This window comes from Lygodium microphyllum, chromosome 30 (genome assembly GCF_053477565.2).
Source record: "Lygodium microphyllum isolate KBCC chromosome 30, Lygodium_microphyllum_v1.1.10, whole genome shotgun sequence".
NCBI classification, from domain to species: domain Eukaryota; kingdom Viridiplantae; phylum Streptophyta; class Polypodiopsida; order Schizaeales; family Lygodiaceae; genus Lygodium; species Lygodium microphyllum.
This window is the reverse complement of record NC_141164.1, coordinates 7,192,067-7,213,640: the sequence shown is the minus strand read 5'-3', so window position 1 is coordinate 7,213,640 and position 21,574 is coordinate 7,192,067. Positions and strand designations below refer to the sequence as shown.

Here is a 21,574-nt window from a genome sequence, read left to right as displayed (position 1 = left end):
TGGTGACCATTGCATAGACAGTGAAGGATTTGACACTGGGCAAGTAGTGGACAAGTGTATAGGTGATGTGGTACAAGAGCAAGGCAAAAGGAGCAAGGTGTAATGTGAAACTTTCATTAAATTGAGCTTGCACCTTAGAATTGAGTTACATTGAAAGTTTTGCCCAGTAAGCAGCTCACTTGGGAGACTAAAGTTATTAAGTAGGCCTTGAGCTTAACTTTGGTTCAGCGAGCAGCTTGTCACGGACATGCCATGATTAAGTGTATGGATTAATTCTTGCCCATGCCATATGAATCCACACCCCATTTAAACGTACCCTTAACAGGACATCCTCAAGTCAACCATGCGAACCTATCCTTGCCAATTATCATAGAACCTTTTAGAAGATATGCCATGTCATCGCTTGCATCATCGATGACGTCATCATAGAACCTTCTAGAATATATATGTATCTCCTGCATCATCGATGATGTCATCATGGAACATTCTGGAAGATCTTTAGCCGCCCTCTAACAACTATAAAAGAAGGGGCTCGCCATAGAGCTCTTGTTACCTTGTAATCTTGTAGTACGAGATCTTGTCTAGTATTATCTTGTATCTTGTTCAACCCCGTCGAGGGAGATCTTGTAATTCTGATATCTTGTATCCATACCTACGGTCCTGGGTTGTGGGATTTTCCGTATCTCATAGTTCACCCCAATCTTGGAAAAGAATATGCGAGTACTTCATAACTAAGAGGCATTTCTTTGCGAGCTCACTTCCACATTTGGAGATATAGACACTACTCGAGTAGCAGAGACAAAAGTTTGGAAGCTATGACAAGGTAACTAACTTGCCTATGCTTATGCATTTGAATTTAGGCAATTAATCTGTGACCTCACTTGGCGTGAGGAGCATTTTATCAGCCAATTCAGATGGGGTTCTCAAGATGACATCAAAAACCTCATGCTCACTATGCCTAAGGCAAAAACACTCAACAATTATTGTTCGAGAGGAAGTAAGAAAAGCGAGAAGAATTAAGGTCTCGCCAATGGAACCCAACTCAAATAAGAGAAGAAACCAAGGCCAAACTGTTGCAAATAGATAATACCAAATTCTAGCCCTCGATCCCACAAGAAAGGCAAAGACGAAGAAGAGAGAATCATCTATGCCTACATTGTGGAAACCTTGGACAAATCACCCTAAATTACCCAAATAAGAGGACAAGAATCCCAAGAGTTGCTGTAACCACCCTCGAGCAGGAAAATGAGATGTTCGGTTGTAAATGACACCCCAAGACACCCTACAACCGGCGGACCTTGATATAAGAAAGGGTCTCTTGATTTTAGCTACCCTCATGGAAACTTTTCTTGTCACAGTCTAGATGATCGTGCCGAGAAAGACCCTTTTCCTCAAAGCCCTGATTGACTACGGGGCCTCCGTATGTTTCATTGATGATGGCTTTGCGAATAGATACCAAGTTCCAATACTCCAAAAGCTGAAGTTGTGGATGGAAGACCTCTAGCATTTGGAGATATTGCCAAGAAAACCCAATCACTCATGGTGACTCTTGGCGATCACAAATCTCGTGTATGCTTTAATGTCATATCCAGTTCCACAAATCCAATCATCCTTAGGATGACTTGGCTAAAGAAACACAACCTAGAAACTGATTGGGTTAAAGTTAGTATATCTAGGAGTCAAAGCCTCTATGCACACGGCAAGGCAAGAACTAACCTACATGATATATCATATACTAGCTTAAGGATCCAGTAAGGATGAGTTAGTTAAGCTACCAAGCCAGTATTAAGAATTCCAAGATGTCTTTGGAAAAAAGAACCCAGATCTCTTGTCGAAACACAAACCATATGATGTGCTATAGAACTCCATAAGGGGGATCAACCACCTTTGGGACCTATGTACAGGCTATTCCTTGATGAACTAGTTGAACTATGCAAGAACATTGATGAGAACTTAGCTAAGGGGTTCATTAGGCACTCCAAGTCTCTTGTTGGAGTTCCAATTTTGTTCGTGAAGAAGAAAGATGGGTCACTTCAAATGCGTGTATGGATGGATTATTGAGGACTCAACAAGATAATAATCAAGAATCGATACCCTTTATTGTTGATACCAGAGCTCTTGGAATGCCTTGGAAAAGCCAAGATCTTCACAAAGATTGATCTACGAGGGGCTTACAATCTTGTTCGGATCAGAGAAGGATATGAATGGAAGATAGCCTTCCGCACAAGGTATAGTCACTTTGAGTATGTTGTTATACTATTCGGTCTCACCAATGCTCTGGGAGAGATAAACTATGAGATCCATGACAAAGAACTCCTTGCCATTGTAGATGCCTTACCTTTGATACTTGGCGTCGTCATCTAGAGGGTGCAGGCAATAAATTTATCGTCTATATAGATCACAAAATTCTAGAATAGTTTATGACAATCTACATGCTCAATTGAAGACAATCTTGCTGGAGTAACTTCTTATATAGGTTTGACCTATCGCCCAAGATGCCAACAATGCCAATCAGATTCTTTATCAAGAAGATTCTACCTGGCACCTAAGAACGAAGAAGAAGCTTTTGATCAACAACAAGCAATACTACTCAAGCTAGGGCACTTCCAGCTAGTAGCCATATCCAATTGTCACCAAGCCGACCCTACCTTGATCTAGTTAATCCATGAAGCCTTGCTGCATGATGATTTGGCTAACAATATCAAGAGAAAAAATCAAGAGGGAAAAGGAAATGAAGTTCATGAGTTTCAGGAAACTAATGGATTGTTATACTATAAGGATCTACTTTACACCCCTCCAAGAAAGCCGAGATTGTAGGTACTCCAACAACGCCATGACACCCCAGCACAGCAGCAGGACACTTTGGAGTTAATAAGACCTTAGAGCTTATTTCAAGAGATTTTTGGTGGGCCCAGATGTGGAAAGAAGTTAAGCAATATATAAAATCATGTGATACGTGCAACAAGGCCAAGCTATCTCGTCACAAACCGCATGGCCTTTTGCAACCCTTGCCCATTCCAATGCAACCCTGGTCTTTTCTGTCCGTGGATTTCATGACAGGTTTTCCCAAAGCAGACAAATATGACATTATTCTATTTGTGGTAGATAGGTTCACAAAAATGGCACATTTCATCCCTACCACCAAGACCATCACAGGCGCAGCTCTACCGCCAGACTCTTCCTCAAATACATTTTTAGATTACATGGACTCCCAAATGATATCATCAGCGATCAGGGTCCCCAATTCATATCTAGTTTTTGAAAGAGCCTTTGCAATCTCCTTGGAGTCCAATTTAAGTTATCCACAACTAATCATCCACAGATTGATGGTCAAATAGAACGGGTAAATCAAGTCTTGGAACAATATCTCCGTTGCACCATCAACTACCATAAGAATGATTGGTTTGAGCTCTTGCCCTATGCAGAGTTTGCTTATAATAATAGTATCCATGCATCTACCAAGTAAACTCTCTTTGCAAACCATGGCCAGTATCCAAGGATGGATGTACATCTCTGTAATCAAGTAAAGAATCCTGCCGCTCGAGATAAAGCTCAACACTTAGTAGATATACACCAAGAACTCAAGCAACAAATCCAAACGGCTTAGAATCAATACAAGCACTATGCGGACCAACAGTCTCTAACATCCAACATACAAAATCGGTGATAAAGTATGGTTACTCAGGCATAACCTCCAAACAAAAAGGCCCTCCACCAAGCTAGACCACTAGAGATTTGGGCCCTTCACTATCATAGCCCAGATCAACCTAGTTGCTTACCGATTTCAACTCCCCAGCACCATGAAGATCCACCCAGTCTTCCATGTTTCCTTGCTCGAGCCATACCATAGCTCACCATTGAGGGGCGAGAGATCGAATCCCCCATCATCTGTCCAGATTGAAGATCATGAAGAATTTGAGGTCGAGCATATTGTAGACTCCAGGATCTCTTGAGGTCGATTGGAATAGCTTGTTTACTGGAAAGGATATGGTATCAATGATTACACTTGAAAACCTGTAGAATATCTTCAAAGAGCACCTCTCAAAGTTAAAGAATTTCACAAGAGGAATCCAACAAAACTTGGAACAAACCACCAAGCCGCTCCTCGTGGAACTCATTGCTAGAGGAAGGGGTGATATCACGGACATGCCATGATCAAGTGTACAGATTAAATCTTGCCCATGCCATATAAATCCACTTCCCATGCGAATACATTCTTAATAGGACATCCTTTAGTCATTCATGCGAACTCACCCTTGCCATGCCATCATAGAACCTCTAGAAGATATGCAATGTCATCTCAATCTTACCAATGTCAATCTTGGGAGCTCAAGGAGTCGTGACCTCCAAGTAAGTAACTTCGAGTTCCAATTCCAAGTCTTGTCTAGTACAAGATCTTGTCTAGTACTGTCTTGTATCTCGTTTATCCACGCTAAGATGTATGCCTAATGATGGTGGTAATTTCTCAAGCCATCTGCCAAAGTCAGCTCAACAGAATGTACATATATGACAACCTGTAAGATCACACCACCCGCATAAACATTCATGTTCTTCTCATCAACTATACTTAATCTAGAAAGAAAGTGAAGGTGACACCAATTCAGAGTAATCTTAGACAATAGAAGCATGTTGGCCCCAAGTCTGGTGTCCCTTGCGATATTTATTTATCTTCAATTGCAGATGAATGGAGTACAACTGGGATTTACTAGTCTCCTCCACTAATCCAAGTGCCTCTTGTTGTCATAAATGACCAACAAGCTATTATGAGAGCACTAGAGTGTGCTCGAGAGACTAGGCTAGATGCAAGATTTGTTACAAGAATTTTGATTATAAGATAATTCCATGTAAGGGCACAAGATACGATACTAACTTAACAAGATACATAAAATTCCACAACCCAGAACCATAGGTTTAGACAACAGGAATTGAAAGGATATGAAGGATCCCAAAACCCGGGATCGTAGGTATGGATACAAGATATCAGAATTCAAAGATCTTCCTCGATGGGGATGAACAAGATACAAGACAGTACTAGATAAGATCTCATATTACAAGATTACGAGATGACAAGACAACAAGAGTATAATGGAAGACAAGACTAGATACCATGACTAGACTAGAATTAGTACTTGAAGTTACTTACTTGGAGGTCTCGACTCCTTGAGCTTCAAGAACACCCAGTTTAGAAGACAAGGGAAATGGGACACGGGTATGCTAGGGTGCACAGTTGATGGTGCATAAGTGTGTCCAACCCTATTTGGCATAGGTGCAAGTCGGAAGGCCAAGGAGCCTTATGGTGCAGTGTATAGAACAGGGTGACGTGTCCTGTGGTGATGGCAGAGACCCATCTCGTGGTTGTATAGGGAAAGGAAAACATACCTTGCGCTAAGTATCGTAACGTCTCTCAATCTCACCTCTCAATGATCGTTTTGAGGACACACTAGTTACACTCGACCCCCCTCTGATTGACACTCTGTTTGAGAATATAGGATGGAAACCCGATCCTTACACCCTTTATTGTTATCCTCACAATCGCTTGTGCAAACGGGTGAGCCCCTCCTTTTATAGGTGTTGGAGGGCAGCTAAAGATATTCTAGAATGTTCCATGATGACATTATCGATGATGCAGGTGATGACATGGCATATCTTCTAGAATGTTCTATGATGATATGGCAAGGGCGGGTTCGCATGGTTGGCTCCAGGATGCCTTGTTAAGGGTGTATTCGCATGGGGTGTGGATTCATATGGCATGAGCAAGAATTAATCCATACACTTGATCATACCATATCTATGATATCACACCCTCCTCTAGCGACGAGTTCCACGAGAAGTGGCTCGGTCCAAGTTTCGTTATATTCCTCTTATGAAATTCTTCAACTTAGAGAGATACTCTTTGGAGACATTCTGCAGGTTCCAAGTGCGATCATTGATGTCATATCCTTTCTAGTGAACAAGGCATTTCCATGGACCTCGGGAGATCCTCAATTCTAAGACATGCTCGACCTCAAATTCTTCATGATCTTTAATCTGGACAAGTGGTGAGGGATTAGATCTCTCCCCTCTAGTGGTGAGCTATGGTATGGCTTGAGCAAGGAAACATGGAAGACTAGGTGGATTTTCATGGTGCTAGGGAGTTGGAGTTAGTAAGCAACTAGGGTGATCTGGGCTACGATAGTGAAGGGCCCAAATCTTTGGTGGTTTAGCTTGGTGGAGGGCCTTGTTGTCTGGAGGTTATGCCTGAGTAACCATACTTTATCACTGACTTTGTATGTTGGATATTAGAGACGATGCTGGTCCGCATAGTGCTTGTACCTAATTTTGAGCCGTTTGGATTTGTTGCTCGAGTTCTTGGTGTATATCTGCTAGGTGTTGAGCCTTATCTTGGGTGGCATGGTTCTTTACTTGACTGGAGAGATGTATATCTATCCTTGGATGCTAGCCATAGTTTGCAAAGAAAGGAGTTTGCTTGGTAGATGCACGGATACTATTATTATAAGCAAACTCTGCAAAGGACAAGAGCTCAAACCAATCATTTTGATGGTGCAGCGGAGATATTGTTTTAAGACTTGATTTACCCGTTCTGTTTGACCATCCGTCTGTGGTTAATTGACTGTGGACAACTTAACTTGGACTCTAGGGAGGTTGCAAAGGCTCTTTTAAAAACTAGATATGAATTGGAGACTTGGATCATTGATGATGTCCTCTAGGAATCCATGTAATCTGAAAATGTATCTTAGGAAGAGTCTAGCTGTAGCTGTGCCTATGATTGTCTTGGTGGTAGGGATGAAATGTGTCATTTTTGTGAATCTATCTACCACAACAAGATTTGTGTCATATTTGTCTGATTTGGAAATATTTATTATGAAATCCATGGATAGAGAAGACCAAGGTCGCCTTGGAATGGGGGCAAGGTTTGCAGGATGGCCATATTGCAGGTTTATATATTGCTTAACTTCTTTCCACATTTAGGGCCACCAAAAATATCTTGAAATAAACTTTAAGGTCTTATTAACTCCAAAGTGTCCTCTTGCTGTTGGGGTGTCATGGCATTGTTTGAGTATCTGGAGTCTCGGCTTTCTTGGAGGGATGTAAAGTAGATCCTTATAGTATAACAATCCATTAGTTTCCTAAAACTCACAAACTTCATTTCCTTTTCCCTCTTGATTTTTTCTCTTGATATTGTTGGCCAAATCATCATGCAACAGGGCTTCATGAATTAACTGGATCAAGGTAGGGTCGTCTTGGTGACAACTGGAGATGGTTGCTAGCTGGAGGTACTTTGGCTTGAGTAGTATTGCTTGTTGTTGATCAAAAGCTTCTTTTCCCTTCTTAGGTACTAGGTATGATCTTGATAAAGCATCTGATTGGCATTGTTGGCATCCTAGGCGATAGGTGATGACAAAGTCAAACTTAGATAAGATGTTACTCTAGCGGGATTGTCTTCGATTGAGGATGCGGATTGTGATAAACTATTCTAGGTTTTTGTGATTTGTATAGACGATAACTTTATGGGCTGCACCCTCTAGATGATGACGCCATGTATTAAAGGCATCTACAATGGCAAGGAGTTTTTTGTTATGGATCTCATAGTTTATCTCTTGAGAGAAGTTCCTTGAGTGGAAAGCCACTGGATGCATATGACCATTATCTCCATATTGGGACAAGATGGCTCCTAAGGCATAGTCTGATGCATTGGCCTCCAAGAAAAATGGCTTGGTAGGATCTGTGTGGACTAGAGTTGGGGCGACCTTCTCGGCTTCTGGGGTCCATGAGAACTTTGAGTTTCTTGTGAGTGGTGTGACTATCTTTGAGTAATCCTTGATAAATATCCTGTAGAAGTTGTCAAAGCCACGGAAACATTGGACATCGCAGACACATGTGGGTGTTTGCTAGTCAAGAATAGTCTCGATCTTCTTGGGGTCCGTGAAGATTCCTCTCTAGGAGACATTGCACCCCAAGAATTCCACTTTTGTCTGATGGAAAAAATACTTCTCAAGTTTTGCATATAGTCCTTTTTCTTTGAGCTTTTCCAAAACTAATTTTACATGGTGCTTATGCTCCTTTGGATCTTTTGAGAATATCAAGATATCATCCAGGTATATAATTACAAAATCATCTAGATGCTCTTGGAAGATATCATTTATCATATGTTGAAACATTGCAAGAGCCTTGGTGAGACGAATGGCCTAACAACATACTCAAAGTGACCATACCTTTTGCGGAAGATTGTCTTCCATTCATCTCCTTCTCTAATTTGAACAAGATTATAAGCCCCTCATAGATCAATCTTTGTGAAGAACTTGGCTTTTCCAAGGCGTTCCAAGAGCTCTAGTATCAACGGCAAAGGGTATTGATTCTTGAGTGTTATCTTGTTGAGTCCTCGACAATCCACACACATTCGAAGTGAACCATCTTTCTTCTTCACGAACAAAATTGGGGTTCCAACAGGAGACTTCAAGTGCCTAATGAATCCCTTGGCTAAGTTCTCATCAATGGTCTTGTATAGTTCAGCTAGTTCATCAAGGAATAGCTTGTAGATGGATGCAAAAGATGGTTGAGCCCCCTCATGGAGTTCTATAGCACAATTATATGGTTTGTGTTCGAGCAAGGTATTTGCATTTTTTTTTTCAAAGACATCTTGGAATTCTTGATACTGGCTTGGTAGCTTGACAAACTCATCCTTACTAGATTCTTTAGTTGGTATATGACATATCATGTCGGTGGGTTTTTGCCTTGCTGTGTGCGTAAAGACTTTGGCTCCTAGATATATTGACTTTCCTTGATTTTCACGACATGTAATCTTTTGCTTAATCCAATTAATTTTTGGGTTGTGTTTCTTTAGCCAAGGCATCCTAAGGATGATTGGATTGTGAGACTGGATATGACATTAAAGCATACACGAGATTTGTGATCGCTAAGAGTTACCATGAGTGGTTGGGTTTCCTTGGTGATATCTCTAGATGCTAGAGGTCTTCCATCCACGACTTCACTTGTTGTAGGATTGGTCTTGTGGAGTACTGGAATTTGGTATCTATTCACAAAGCCATCATCAATGAAACATGCGAAGGCCTTGGAGTTGAGTAGGGCTTTGAGGAAAAGGGTATTTCTCGGCAGGATCATTTGGATTGTGACAAGGAAAGTTCCTATGGGTGTGGTTGGGACCAAGAGACCCTTTCTTATATCAAGGTCTGATGGTACGGTCTCATTTACAATTGGACATCCTTGTTTCCTACTGGAGGATGGTTGCAGCTACTCTTGGGGTTGTTGCTCTCTTATTTAGGTAATTTAGGGAGATGTGTCTAGGGTTTTCACTATATGGGCATAGATGATTCTCTCTTCGTCTTTGCTTTTCTTGTGGGGTCAAGGGCTCGAATTTGGTATTATCTATTTGCATCATTTCGGGCTTGGTTTCTTCCCAGATTGGGTCTTTGATTGGGGCTGGGTTCCATTGGCGAGGCCTTAATTCTTCTTGCTTTTCTTGCTTCCTCTCGAACAATATATTATCATAGTGGATGGCTTACATGATATAATCGTCGAGTGTTTTTGCCTTAGGCATAGTGAGCATGAGGTTTTTGATGTCATCTCGAAGATCCCATCTAAATTGGCTGATAAAGAACTCCTCATGCCAAGTGAGGTCACTGTTAATTGCCTAAATTGAGATGCATAAGCAAAGGCGGGGGGCGGTTACCTTGTTGTAGCTTCCAAAGTTTTGTTTCTGCTACTTGACTAGTGTCTGCATCTCCAAATGTGAAAGTGAGCTTACAAAGAAATGCCTCATAGTTATGAAGTACTTGCATATTCTTTTCCAAGATTGGGACGAACCATAGTAAATCTTGACCACAAAGTAAAGTGCCAATGAATCCCACCTTGGAAGGGTCATCTGGATACCTATCTGGTTGCATGCGGATATAGAGCTTTACTTGTTGCAGGAAACTTTGAACGGTCAACATGGAACTTCTTTGGCATGTTGATCTTGGGTTCTCTTGTTGGGGGTTGATAAACACGCAAAATCATCTGATCACTCACTCTATTGTTCTGCAAGTCTCGGATCTAGTCTTGCATCTCTTGAAGTGCAGGGCCTAGGTGCATATGGTGTTCTATTTGAAGTTGCGTTTGTCGTTCATTCAAGTCTTGAAGTTGTTGTTGGAGATTTTGAAGGGAGGCCATAATTCTTTCAAGGGTCGCGTCCATGGTGCTCAGTAGGGCTAGAAAGGAGTCTTGTCAAACTGTTATGGGAGCACTAGATTTTACTCGAGAGACTTGACTAGATGTAAGATTTGTTACAAGAATTCTGATTACAAGATAATTCCACGTAGGGGCACAAGGTACAATGATAACTTAATAAGATACTGAAAATTCCACAATCTAGAACCATAGGTTTAGACAACACGACTCGATAGGATATGAAGGATCCCATAACTTGAGACCGTAGGTATGGATACAAGATATTAGAATTATAGGATCTCCCTCGACAAGGATGAATAAGATACAACACAGTACTAGACAAGATCTCATACTACGAGATGACGAGGTGACAAGACAACAGGAGTATAATGAGAGACAAGACTAGATACTATGACTAGACAAAAACTAGAATTGGAGCTCAAAGGTACTTGCTTGGAGGTCTCGACTCCTTGAGCTCCTAAGGCTGGCACTGGCAAGATTGAGGAGAAGGTTCTATGATGACATGGCAAGGGCGAGTTCGCATGGTTGACTCGAGGATGTCCTATTAATGGTGCATTCGCATGGGTTGTGGATTCATATGGCATGAGTAAGAATTAATCTGTGCACTTGATCATTGCATGCCCACGACATAAGCCTTCAAACCAATTTGCCCCTTGGTTTGCTCGGGGATTGGCTTTCACTCTACTCCTTGCTAAACAAATGTAGCCCGAAATTTGGTATTGGTTGGCTAGTCTCTTGAATCTTCTTGAAATGATTCAATTTCACCTGTTGGAACTTGAGTCCTAGGCTCTTAATTTTGAACTCGCATCTCGAGGTAGTTATCAAACTATAATTTTTGATGTAAATTAGGGTTTATCAAAGATTAACCAAAATCTTAACCAAAATCTCGACATCAAAGATTAACCAAAATCTCCATCTCTAATGACTCAAATGGCTGGATTTTACTGAGATTACTTAAGAGATGGCTGGAGGATGAGAGTGAATGTTGAAGAGAGAGCAAATTCAGAATGCCATCTTGAGAAAATGGAATAAATCAATTGTTGCCATGTCTACACAACCATGAAAGCTGTTTCCACTTACGGAACAACCCAAATATGATGTTGCATTGTTGAAAGAGCCCGTTGTTATCGACTACTATAGTCACTTTTGGATATGTCACCAGCTTTTGGAGGGTCTGCTACCGGCTAAAAATGACTTGTCAACTATTGCAGTAGCAATGGAAGCTCTCTTTCTTTCTCTCAGCTTATACAAAGCTGGAATGACCCTCTCTCTCTGTCTTTGTCTCTCTTTCAGCCTAAAAAATGTCTTTCCCATTTGCATGGGCAAGGGCAAGTTTTGTTAAGTGGCAACCTTCTAATCCCATTTTTCAGCACTATCCAGCTTATTAAATTGATTTTTAGAATATGAGTTTTTAAAAATTAGTTTAATAATAATTTTAGTGCTCAAATTTCACTAGCCAATTTGTCTCCCAAGTATCTCTATGTAGTTATGGCCCCGTAGAGCCGCAACGAATTAATTAAATAATGCCTAGTCTTTAATGTCATCATTGACATTAGTAGCCAATAAATTAGTCCAGGTGCAAATTTGACATCAAGTGCCTTGCCTTTGGCATCAACTGATATCTCGGGGTCCTAGTTTCCACATGATGAAATAATTAGTTTGCACCTCACATGTGTAAGTCACCTTTGCATGTTTGATGAACTTTTACAAATGCTAAGTAAAGTATTAAAATTTTACATCCTTGTGACAATTGATCTCCTTCACTCTTCAATACAATCCTCATCATACATGACCGGCAACTCTTGGATTCAATGTGCCCTTTGATTGTCCCACAATTCTAGTTGAATCGGGTCTTCAATCTCTTGCATGTGGACCACAATAAATGTAGAATGGGCTCATCTATGGCTGAGAAGCCCTAATTTCTGTTGTAAAATAGGGTTAAGTAGCAATTTCTTCAATTACTCTTCACTGAAGCTAGAAATGGATGAGAATTGAGGATCAATAGATGAGAGAGGAAGCGGAGGAGAAAGAAATTTGTTGCCAACATTTGCTCAAATCTACTGTTGCCTTGTTGGAAATGGCTGAATACCTACAGCCCGCCATCAAACGAGAGCCCCCAAATGTAGTTGCTTGTCTCAGTGGACCCCAAATCTACTATCGCGTGCCTGTAGACAGCTTGTTGTGGCTGTTGCTTGCCTCCTATGGCTTCTTGATCTGCTAGTGGCAGCTTTTTGCTTGTCTCCAATGGCTGGGTTGATCACCAATGGTTGGAAAATGCAAGAACAACGCTTCTCTTCTCTCTTAGCTTCTGCAATGACTGGAATGACCCTTAGCTGGCCCCAACAGCCCTCTCTCAGCCTTGCGTGGGAAAGTTTGGCACTTGGCAGCCTTCCAAATGTAATTTCCAGCTTTAATTAATTTCTTTTTCAGAATTTAATTTCTGAAAACTAGTTAATCAATCCTTTGTGCTTGCCTAAGAACTAGCTAGTTCCCATTGACATTTTATGTTCTAACCCCCATGGAACATTTAATTGTTCCAAATATTCATTGGCCCAGGACTAGCATTAATTAACCGTCCCCAATGTCATGATTGGACATTTTAATGGCCCAATCAATGGCCTAGACCCAAATTGACAGGGCTCTCGAGCATAACTTTGCACAACTTTCAATTTCACCCATTGTCATTGTCTTGCACTTACATGTGCACCTCACATGTGCACAACTTAATAATGCCAAAGCTAAGCATTAAAAATACACATCCGTATGACAGAAAGAGTGTGTGATTATATGGGGCATTGGTAGGACAATTGTCAAGGCAAATGCTCTACGAAGTTGGGTTCAAATGCTAGCTGTCATCATTAGAGTTTTGGTAGGTGGAAGTGTGTATGCACATTTTGGAATAGTCTGCAGTTGTTTAGAGGCCAACATTGAAGGTGACAAGATCATTGTGCGCATGCAGATTAGTTGTGCTTGGAGAAATTGCTGAAAATACAGCCATTTGTAACTAATAGTCTAAAGAAACATTGAAAGGGGTGCCAGGCTGTGGGGCCAACAAGTGTCATGTGTGGTGTAGGAGTACTCCAACTTATGTGTGGTGTAGGAGTACTCTAACTTCGGTTGTAGGTGGATTTTCATTGCTGAAGTCCATGTTATGTTGAAGTAAGTGTTTGCTGAAATCGGCACAGACTTTGCGAAAATCTTCCAGAGAACTAGAAGAATTTTCCAGAATTTTAGCTTGAATTGACCAGCAATGAATGAGAAAGGCGATCCAAAAACAATATTGTTTTTGGATAGCTCCATCATAAATGTGGCACTATCTCATTAACATGCAAACATCTCAAACAGAGGGCATAGGCTATGCGGCATTTTGCCAATTTCTATCCCATACAACAATTGATTTTTTTAAAAAGGTAATTTGGTTTTCCAAAGTTTACTTAAATTGGATTTCCACCAATTGGTAGTAAAGAAATCATGCTTTTTGGGAGATTTGACTTTTCAGATATACACCTACTTTCGACTTTAACTGCAGCAATCCTTCCATGATGGCTGCCATGCTGGTGATTTAGATATCTCCTACATAGCTGTTTTCTACTAGTATTTTTGTTTTTTTGAATAGACCTTGTTAGGAAGTCTATTCATATTCTCCTTGTACATTTTATGTGTTGATGATGAAATGAACAGTGGTTTCACAAAAGATCTGTGCATGTGCACGCTCGTGTGGTTGTGTATAGTGGAACACTTGACTGCAAGATAGAAATCTTGATAGTAGCCATCCTCTCTCTTAGCAATCCTATTTGCTTAGCCGTAAAGAGAAAGATGAGTTAGGTAGGCAACTGCAAGGCTATCTTATGAAAGGTTTATTAGTTGTGTAAGTCTCCATGATCGTCGTGCAACATATTTGTCAAGTGTGATCAAGCAATACTGCAAAATTGTAGTTACAGTATTTACTAGCTTATTGAGTTTTATGCATGCTAACTATGACTTAACTTTCTGTTTAATTAGTCTTCTGTGAATATCTGTCTTGCAAATCTAACTTTCAAGAGGTCCAAGCTTGGAACCTCTTTAGAACTCTCAAATCCTTGGTGAGGCAGTTCTTGAATGTGTTTGGGGACAATAAAAGCTTATGATTACTTAACCTGGTTAAGCTTGTAATAATCAATTATTTCTATCTAGTTTAATTCCAAATTAATGCTGCACAGATCAATAAGAAAAGTGATGTTCATATGTAAGTGCTGCCCAAACACTCCTGGCAAACTATGCATTTTAAAGTCATGTACAATCCACAAATGAACTGCATAATCGTTTTGTTATAAAGAGTAAGTTGCACTGAGTTAACAACTTGCAGGGGAGGAGCCAGCAGAAACACTCTTCATGAAAGAGCTGAGACGTAGGGGAATCTCGCAATCCACAGACAGCAATAAGAGCACTGCTGCTGAAGCTAATGCAGTTGTTGACGATGCAAACAAGGGGCTAGGTGTCCAGTCCAATCCCAATGAGCCTGCTATGTTGCTTGGTGAAAGAAGTAAGGTTGATCAACGGAAGCAGTCAATGATCTTGAATAGTGAAGGCCTTGAGGTAACTGCTTATACATTAAGCTTTTTGAGTGACTTTGAACTAATTTTCAAAAATTCGGACCATTGATAAGTCAATTGAGTTCTGTGTCCAAAATGTTTGCACTACCTTGTCATTGAGTTGTTTCAAGGTTATGTGCACACTTTGTGTTTGTACTTATATGTTTGATGTTGTTGGGAAATAGGTTCTAACAGTTCTCCCAATGAGCCTGCTAGGTCACTTGATGAAAACAGTAAGGTTGATCAATGAAAGCAATCAATGAGAGCGAAGGCCTTTTTAATGATTGATTTTCCAATGAGTTCTCTGAGTGACAAACTAATTTTTAATACATTTGTAACATTGTAATGAGTCAATTGAGAGCTTTGTCCAAAAATGTTTGCACTTCCTTACTCCAATTGTTTCAAGATAAAGCAATTTAGTTGCAGCAGCTAACTACAACTGATTTAAAGCAAAGGAGAAGCATATTTTATTTTCTTCTGGTATAGTGCAGGCATGACTCTTATTCATATTGTCTCTCGTTTTATTGTTTTATGTGGAGACACATCTATTGGATATCAACTGTTGTTCTAATGCACTTCCCTGTGTTCAAACTAGTTTGAGAGACTAAATGTCTCTCATACTGTACCATTTTCTTTTTATGTGCTTTTGTGCAGGAAATTACCCAATGTCATAACTCTGGTTTGCTAATTTTTTAAGATTTTCCTCTTCTTCGGCCTTTTACTAGCCTATATGGGTAAGTTGGCAAAGGGGCAGCCTTTCTAAATGGTTTTTTCAACATTATCCATAATTAAATATAAATTTTCAGCCTTTAATTACTGAAAATTAATCTAATAATTATTTCGGTGCCGACAAAAATAATCAGATTGGCCAATAATTAAATTGGCTAGGCATCTTCCACTCTCGAGTCTCTTTGTGCCATCTTTTACCATTAGATCAACGTTAGGTACGATTAAACGCCACAACTCTTTTGGCACCAACTTACACTTGTGGCCGAATGAATGACCTAGGCTAACAATTGATACCAAATACCACCAAGTATCTTTGCAACATAAGTTATAGCAACTTTTGCCTTTGACATCCCCTGATTTTCTTGGGTCTTGGGCTCGTAAATTTACTCTAATCCCAGTTGCACCTCACATGTGCAACATTTACTTTATCATGTGATTAAAAATTAATCCACATGTTAAATGAGGTTTCAAAAATACATGTCCTCATGACAGCTCTGGCCCTTGAAATCGTTGCAATCGTCCTCGATTGCATTGCAAAATGCATCAAAAGCAAAGTACTACACTGGAATTTCCATAGGGCATCATAGTCAACACAACATTGCGCACTGTTGTTCAACCATTCCATATGCCCAACATATGCTGAAAATTACTAGCCGACATAACATAACATAAGACTCACAAAGAATCTCAAAAACATTGTCAGATTGTCATGTGACATGTCCGTTTCTCATGAGCTTAACTCATCTGGCAAAACCAAACCATAGTATAGTGAAAACCAAGCATAAACCATGGCTGAAACATCAATGGGATCACAAGACATGTTGCTGTCCACAAAACCAGCTGAATACCACTGAATTTTAATGGTCATATGCTGAAAACCAACATTCGATAATCAACCCCTGATTATCATTAACTAATGCTACACCAAGCATAACCAATGCCATACCAAGCATAATTGATTACACACTGAGTATAACGGATGCAAATGTACAGTTACAGACTCTAGAGTTGCAGTGAAAACCATACCGATCTGCATACCAAATATAGTGACTAGTACACTGAATAGTGATCTCTTGGCAAACATATTGTTCAGCTACAATACCCTGAATGAATGCTAAATACATTCGAGATCCACTACTTCTAGAGCTGTCCATTACTGAGGAGCGGAGGTGCTAGCTTCCTCACAAGCATCAGGTAATACTCTAGACCTCTGCTCTGCTGAACTTGATTGAGCCCGAGTCGGCTCTAATTGGAAAGCATTAAGGTAAAGTTGTAACAACTGAGGATGGTATGCCAAGTCTTCCTCCTCCATCCATTTGACATCCATTGGTGAATAATTTTGAAACTTCACCAAGTACCTTTTGGAACCCTTACCCCTGATCTTCCTCTCTTTGTGTGTCAAAATCTGCTCTGGTACGAGTATTTCATCGAGCTCTTCAACCTCCAGTTGAATTTCAGCAGATGCAACCTTTGGCACATCTCCATGAAAAGGTCTAAGCAAGCTCACATGAAAGGCATTGTGTATCCGCCAGTGTGGAGGTGATTTCAGTCTATAGCATGTATCAATGATCCTCTCCAACACTTGAAATGGCCCATAGTATCTCATAGACAGCTTTGGATACATTCCCTCTTTGCCCTTCATCTTTTTTCAGCTGTGCCTTTTCAGATCGCAGCAATACATAATCACCCTCAAAAAAGTGCAAAGCACGCGTATGATGATCAATTGCTCTCTTCTGCTTATCCTTAGTGAAAACTAAGTAAGCTGAAAGATTATTTTTCATTACTTTGGAAATAGCAGAAGCAAATACAATAGGGACAGATTCCCCTTTCAAATTTACATGCAAAGTATGAACTTTGTTTCTATGGAAGTCTGAAGAGGGTCACAATCTTATCATGAGTATCAATCACTGCATGCACACGATGACACCAAGGCATACCAAGCAAGACATCACATCATTCCAATGGAGCAGTAAAAAACTCTTCGCTGTCCACATAATTTTGAATGTGAAACGAAGCTTTTCAATGATAGGAGTGACCAGCTCTACATGTCCCTTGCATGCCATACCAATCTCACCCATGGGCCCCATCTCAACCTCTTTGATGCCTAAACGGGCTTCCATATCAAGAGAGATGAAATTTGACTGTGCCCTTGGATCAAGAAAAATCAATGCATGCTGATCTCTGATTTTACCCCATGTCCTACAAAGTTTAGTACTACCTTGATTAGGCTGATCTGCCACTACATCAAGCACTAAACCAGGAGTGTTTTTGGCTTTCTTTTCCTTATTATCATCCTTCAGCTTCCTGTTTATTAGGACAGCTGCGTGCCATATGCCCTTCCTGTTCACAAATATAGCATTTATTTGCAGCCATCAGCTCCTTACGTTGTGCATCATTTTTCCCACTCTTTCTCTGGGATCTGTTCCTCTTTCCAGCCCTATTTTCAGATTTGCCCTAATTTTCAGCTTTATTTTCAGATTTACTCTTTTTCTCAGCCTTTGCCTCTTTGACATGTGACTTGACATCATCATCGTGGAATCCTGCATTCTTTTCATGCAGCAATGTGTTGGATGTAGTAGCAGTTTCTATAAGGTGAGATATGCTAGAAATAGTGGACTTAATGCAAAATCTCAAATACCCTTTGGCAAACCACAAATATACTTCTCCACTTGCTCATGGAGGGGTTGTGCGATAAGAAGTAACTGGTAACAATGCATCCCAAAACTTCTTATTATATTGATCCAAGTTCTTGCAGTCTTTGGAATTCAACTGATTCCAAGTTGTGATAATGTCTACTTCAAAGGTACTTGTCAACCAATTTGAAGCAAACATTTACTTGAATTGGACCCAAGTGGTAGGTGACTTCCCTTGAATAAGAAGTGTACACCACCATTGCAATGCATTTCCCTTAAAAAATGTGGCTGCCTTGCGCATCTTAGATGCCTATGTGAAGTTGCCTCCAGAATAGGCTGCATCAAGTTATTGAATAAAGACAAGTGCTTTCAGCCTATCTTGTGTACCACTGAAAGGCTCAAACTTCACACTTTTGCCACTTTCATCATAGTTCTTTGGCGGACATACGGGAATCAAGTTATCATAAATGAGCTACTGCAAAAAGGGTACATTGGTTGTATTTGCATAAAAACCAGTACTATCTGAAGCACCTACATGACCAGCACCAAATCCTTGTGCTCCAACAGTCCTTGGGGGTGCCGATACATATCCATATGGTCCGCTTTGTGCCCCGGGCATCATGCCTATGCTGCCATACATGGGATTAGACATTCCACTTGCATTACCCGGATACATTGGGTGTTGTGAGCCTCGCTTGTATAAAGAATATTTGATATATATGCGGGATCTATTGTATGAAGGATTAGGAGCTCATGATAACACTATGAAAGAACATCTTGTGTGCTCATTTCCAGAACCTATCCCATTCTACTGTAAACAGAAAATGAAAAATGAAAACAGAGATTTCACGGATAGTGTTGGCCAGATTATACAGACTATAGAGCAGACAGTGAAAGAAGTTTGCCAGCATCAAAAGATGACACAACTCAACCAGAGATTTCCTCAATCCATCTGCAAGAAAGTATACAAATTTGACATGGATCTAGGATGTGACAAATCTACACGTGACAATACTCCAAGATACAGACATCGTCACCACCGACATCACCATCTCCCCAGGTATCACAGAAACTATTCTCATAGTAAGTCTTTTTTCAACAAACAAGATGGTAAATATTCAAAGTATTCAAGATACTCACGAAATTCAAGAAAATCCTACAAATCTGCAAAAGGAAAATCACAGTACACACCAGACCATACAGATGAAACAAAGAAAAAGGAATTGAAATGTTTTATCTGCGGAAGTTCGTCTCATCTGGCGAACAAATGCCCAAAAAAGAAAGAACAGGCAGCCAAAGTCAATATGATGCAACATCACATTGACTATGACAGCTGTTACTCATATGACAGCTATTCTGAAACAGAATACTCATATGATAGTGAGTATGATACTGGTTCTGATCAAGAAAGTGCCAATGAAAGTGACAATGACGAAGAGATAGAGTCATCTGAGACAGACTCTTCCAGCTCAGACATTTCTGGTACAACAGACTCTTCCACCTCATGGCACACTGCTGAGGAAGAAGACAATACGAATGAAGAAGCAGGAACCAAAGAAGATGAAGAAGAAGAATGTGACACTGTTTCTGATGCAACAGAAGTTACGGATGAAGACACAATCATTGCACACAATTTTCATCCAGTCAATGCACATAAGTCTTATTTCTCCGGAGGAAGAAAACCAAAACTAATGGCTTCAGCCTTTACTTCCTATCCAAAAGATCTTAAGGGCAAACAAAAGAAAGATGATTCTTCTGAATCATCAGATACTTCTGATACTGAAACAACATCTTCCAAAACCAAAAAAACAAAGGAAAAAATAAGAAAAGAATTTTTCTCTAACCCTTATGATTTGCCCAAACCAGGAACTCTGGGTCCAGAAACAAAAACTCAGGCAAATATGTTCATCCCACATAAATTGGAAAGTCTACATCAGCCAAGGACTGCAACTCAGCTGCTACAATCTATAGCAAATGCTACTCGAAATACAGGAGAAGAAATGATTAATGCATTCTTTCAAATGCAACAAGAAATCAAGTCCTTATGCAAAGTGTACAGAAGAATTCTCTCTAACCAGAAAGTACAACTGGAATTCTAAGGAAATTACAAGAAATGCCTTCCATCTCTCAAGGAATGCTTACTTCCACAGTACCAGTCAACCAGATCCGAATTCAAAAGGAACGAGCATTCAAAGTCAATGCCCTAGACACAGGTGGACCTATTCCAATGGTATGTGTACAATTAAAAAATATGCCACAATTCTCTTTACATGTTGATGCTCTCTTAGACACAGGATCGAGCCTTACTATTGCTCCATTTGAGCTCTTCCCTAAAAAATGTATAAAGGTTTCCACACCTATTATAGTAGAACTCTCTAACAATAAAAAGATTACACTCATCCATGTAACCCAAGCTTATCTCCACTTTGATAAGATCAAAGTACCTATAGAAATTCAGCTCATGCGCCAAATGAAGTATGATCTCCTTATCGGCACGGATATCCTACAATATCTTGTCCCATACACCTTTTGGTCCAACAAATTTGGCATCACCTATAAACATCGGACAGCAGAATTACCTCTTCTTCGTAGGATTGGTCGAACAGTCTACTCAATCACAGAGACAACTGGTCTAGATAAAGCAATTGCCAGAGAATCTTGGCTACAGAAAGAAATGAAAAAGTATGGAGAACAGATCATTCACATGAAACACAGGCTTGAACAGTTCATGCATGACGATCCAATGATGTACAAGGAGAAAAGACAGAAATATGCAATTTCTCTACCCATACAGCCAAATGCAATTCCTACCAAGGCAGTACATCCAGATACGAAGGAAGAAGATTTAATGCTCTGTAAAGAAGAGATACAATCTCTGCTCGAAAAGGGATTGATTGAGCCTACAAATTCCCCTTGGGCATGCCAAGCTTTCTATGTCAACAAGCACTCCGAACAAAAACGTGGCAAGAAAAGAATGGTTATAAATTATAAACCATTAAACAAATATCTCATTGGCCATGGTCATCCTATCCCTCTAAAAGATCTATTGTTAAAGAGGATAAAAAAGGCTAATGTATTTAGCAAGTTTGATCTTAAATCTGGATTTTGGCAATTGCCCCTCAAAAAGGAAGACAGAGAGAAGACAGCCTTTTGTGTCCCCCATGGACACTACCAATGGACAGTCCTTCCTTTCGGCATTAAAGTAGCACCCACTAAATTCCAGGAGTGGTCTGATGCAATTTTTGCGAATTTTCCTTTCTGTCTCACATATATAGATGACATTTTAATATTTTCTGAAACTATTGAAGATCATCTGGATCATTTATCCCAGGTTGCTACTGCAGTTGAAGCCTCAGGCATGGTATTATTACCAACCAAGTCCCTCATGTTTCAATCTACTATTGATTTTCTTGGTATAGAAATTTCACAGGGACAGATCAGACTTCAAGACCATGT

At 40.1% G+C, this 21,574-nt stretch overlaps 1 protein-coding gene across 1 annotated transcript in view; it reads left to right on the top strand.

The window, feature by feature from the left end:
- The window catches only part of LOC148009523 (tubulin alpha-6 chain), a 125,529-nt gene that overhangs the window by 23,342 nt on the left and 80,613 nt on the right, over window positions 1–21,574 (top strand). The window contains exon 3 of the mRNA XM_087672681.1: window positions 14,531–14,760. Within this exon, the coding sequence (XP_087528807.1) occupies window positions 14,531–14,760 (230 nt within the window). The remainder of the gene's footprint in view (window positions 1–14,530; window positions 14,761–21,574) is intronic.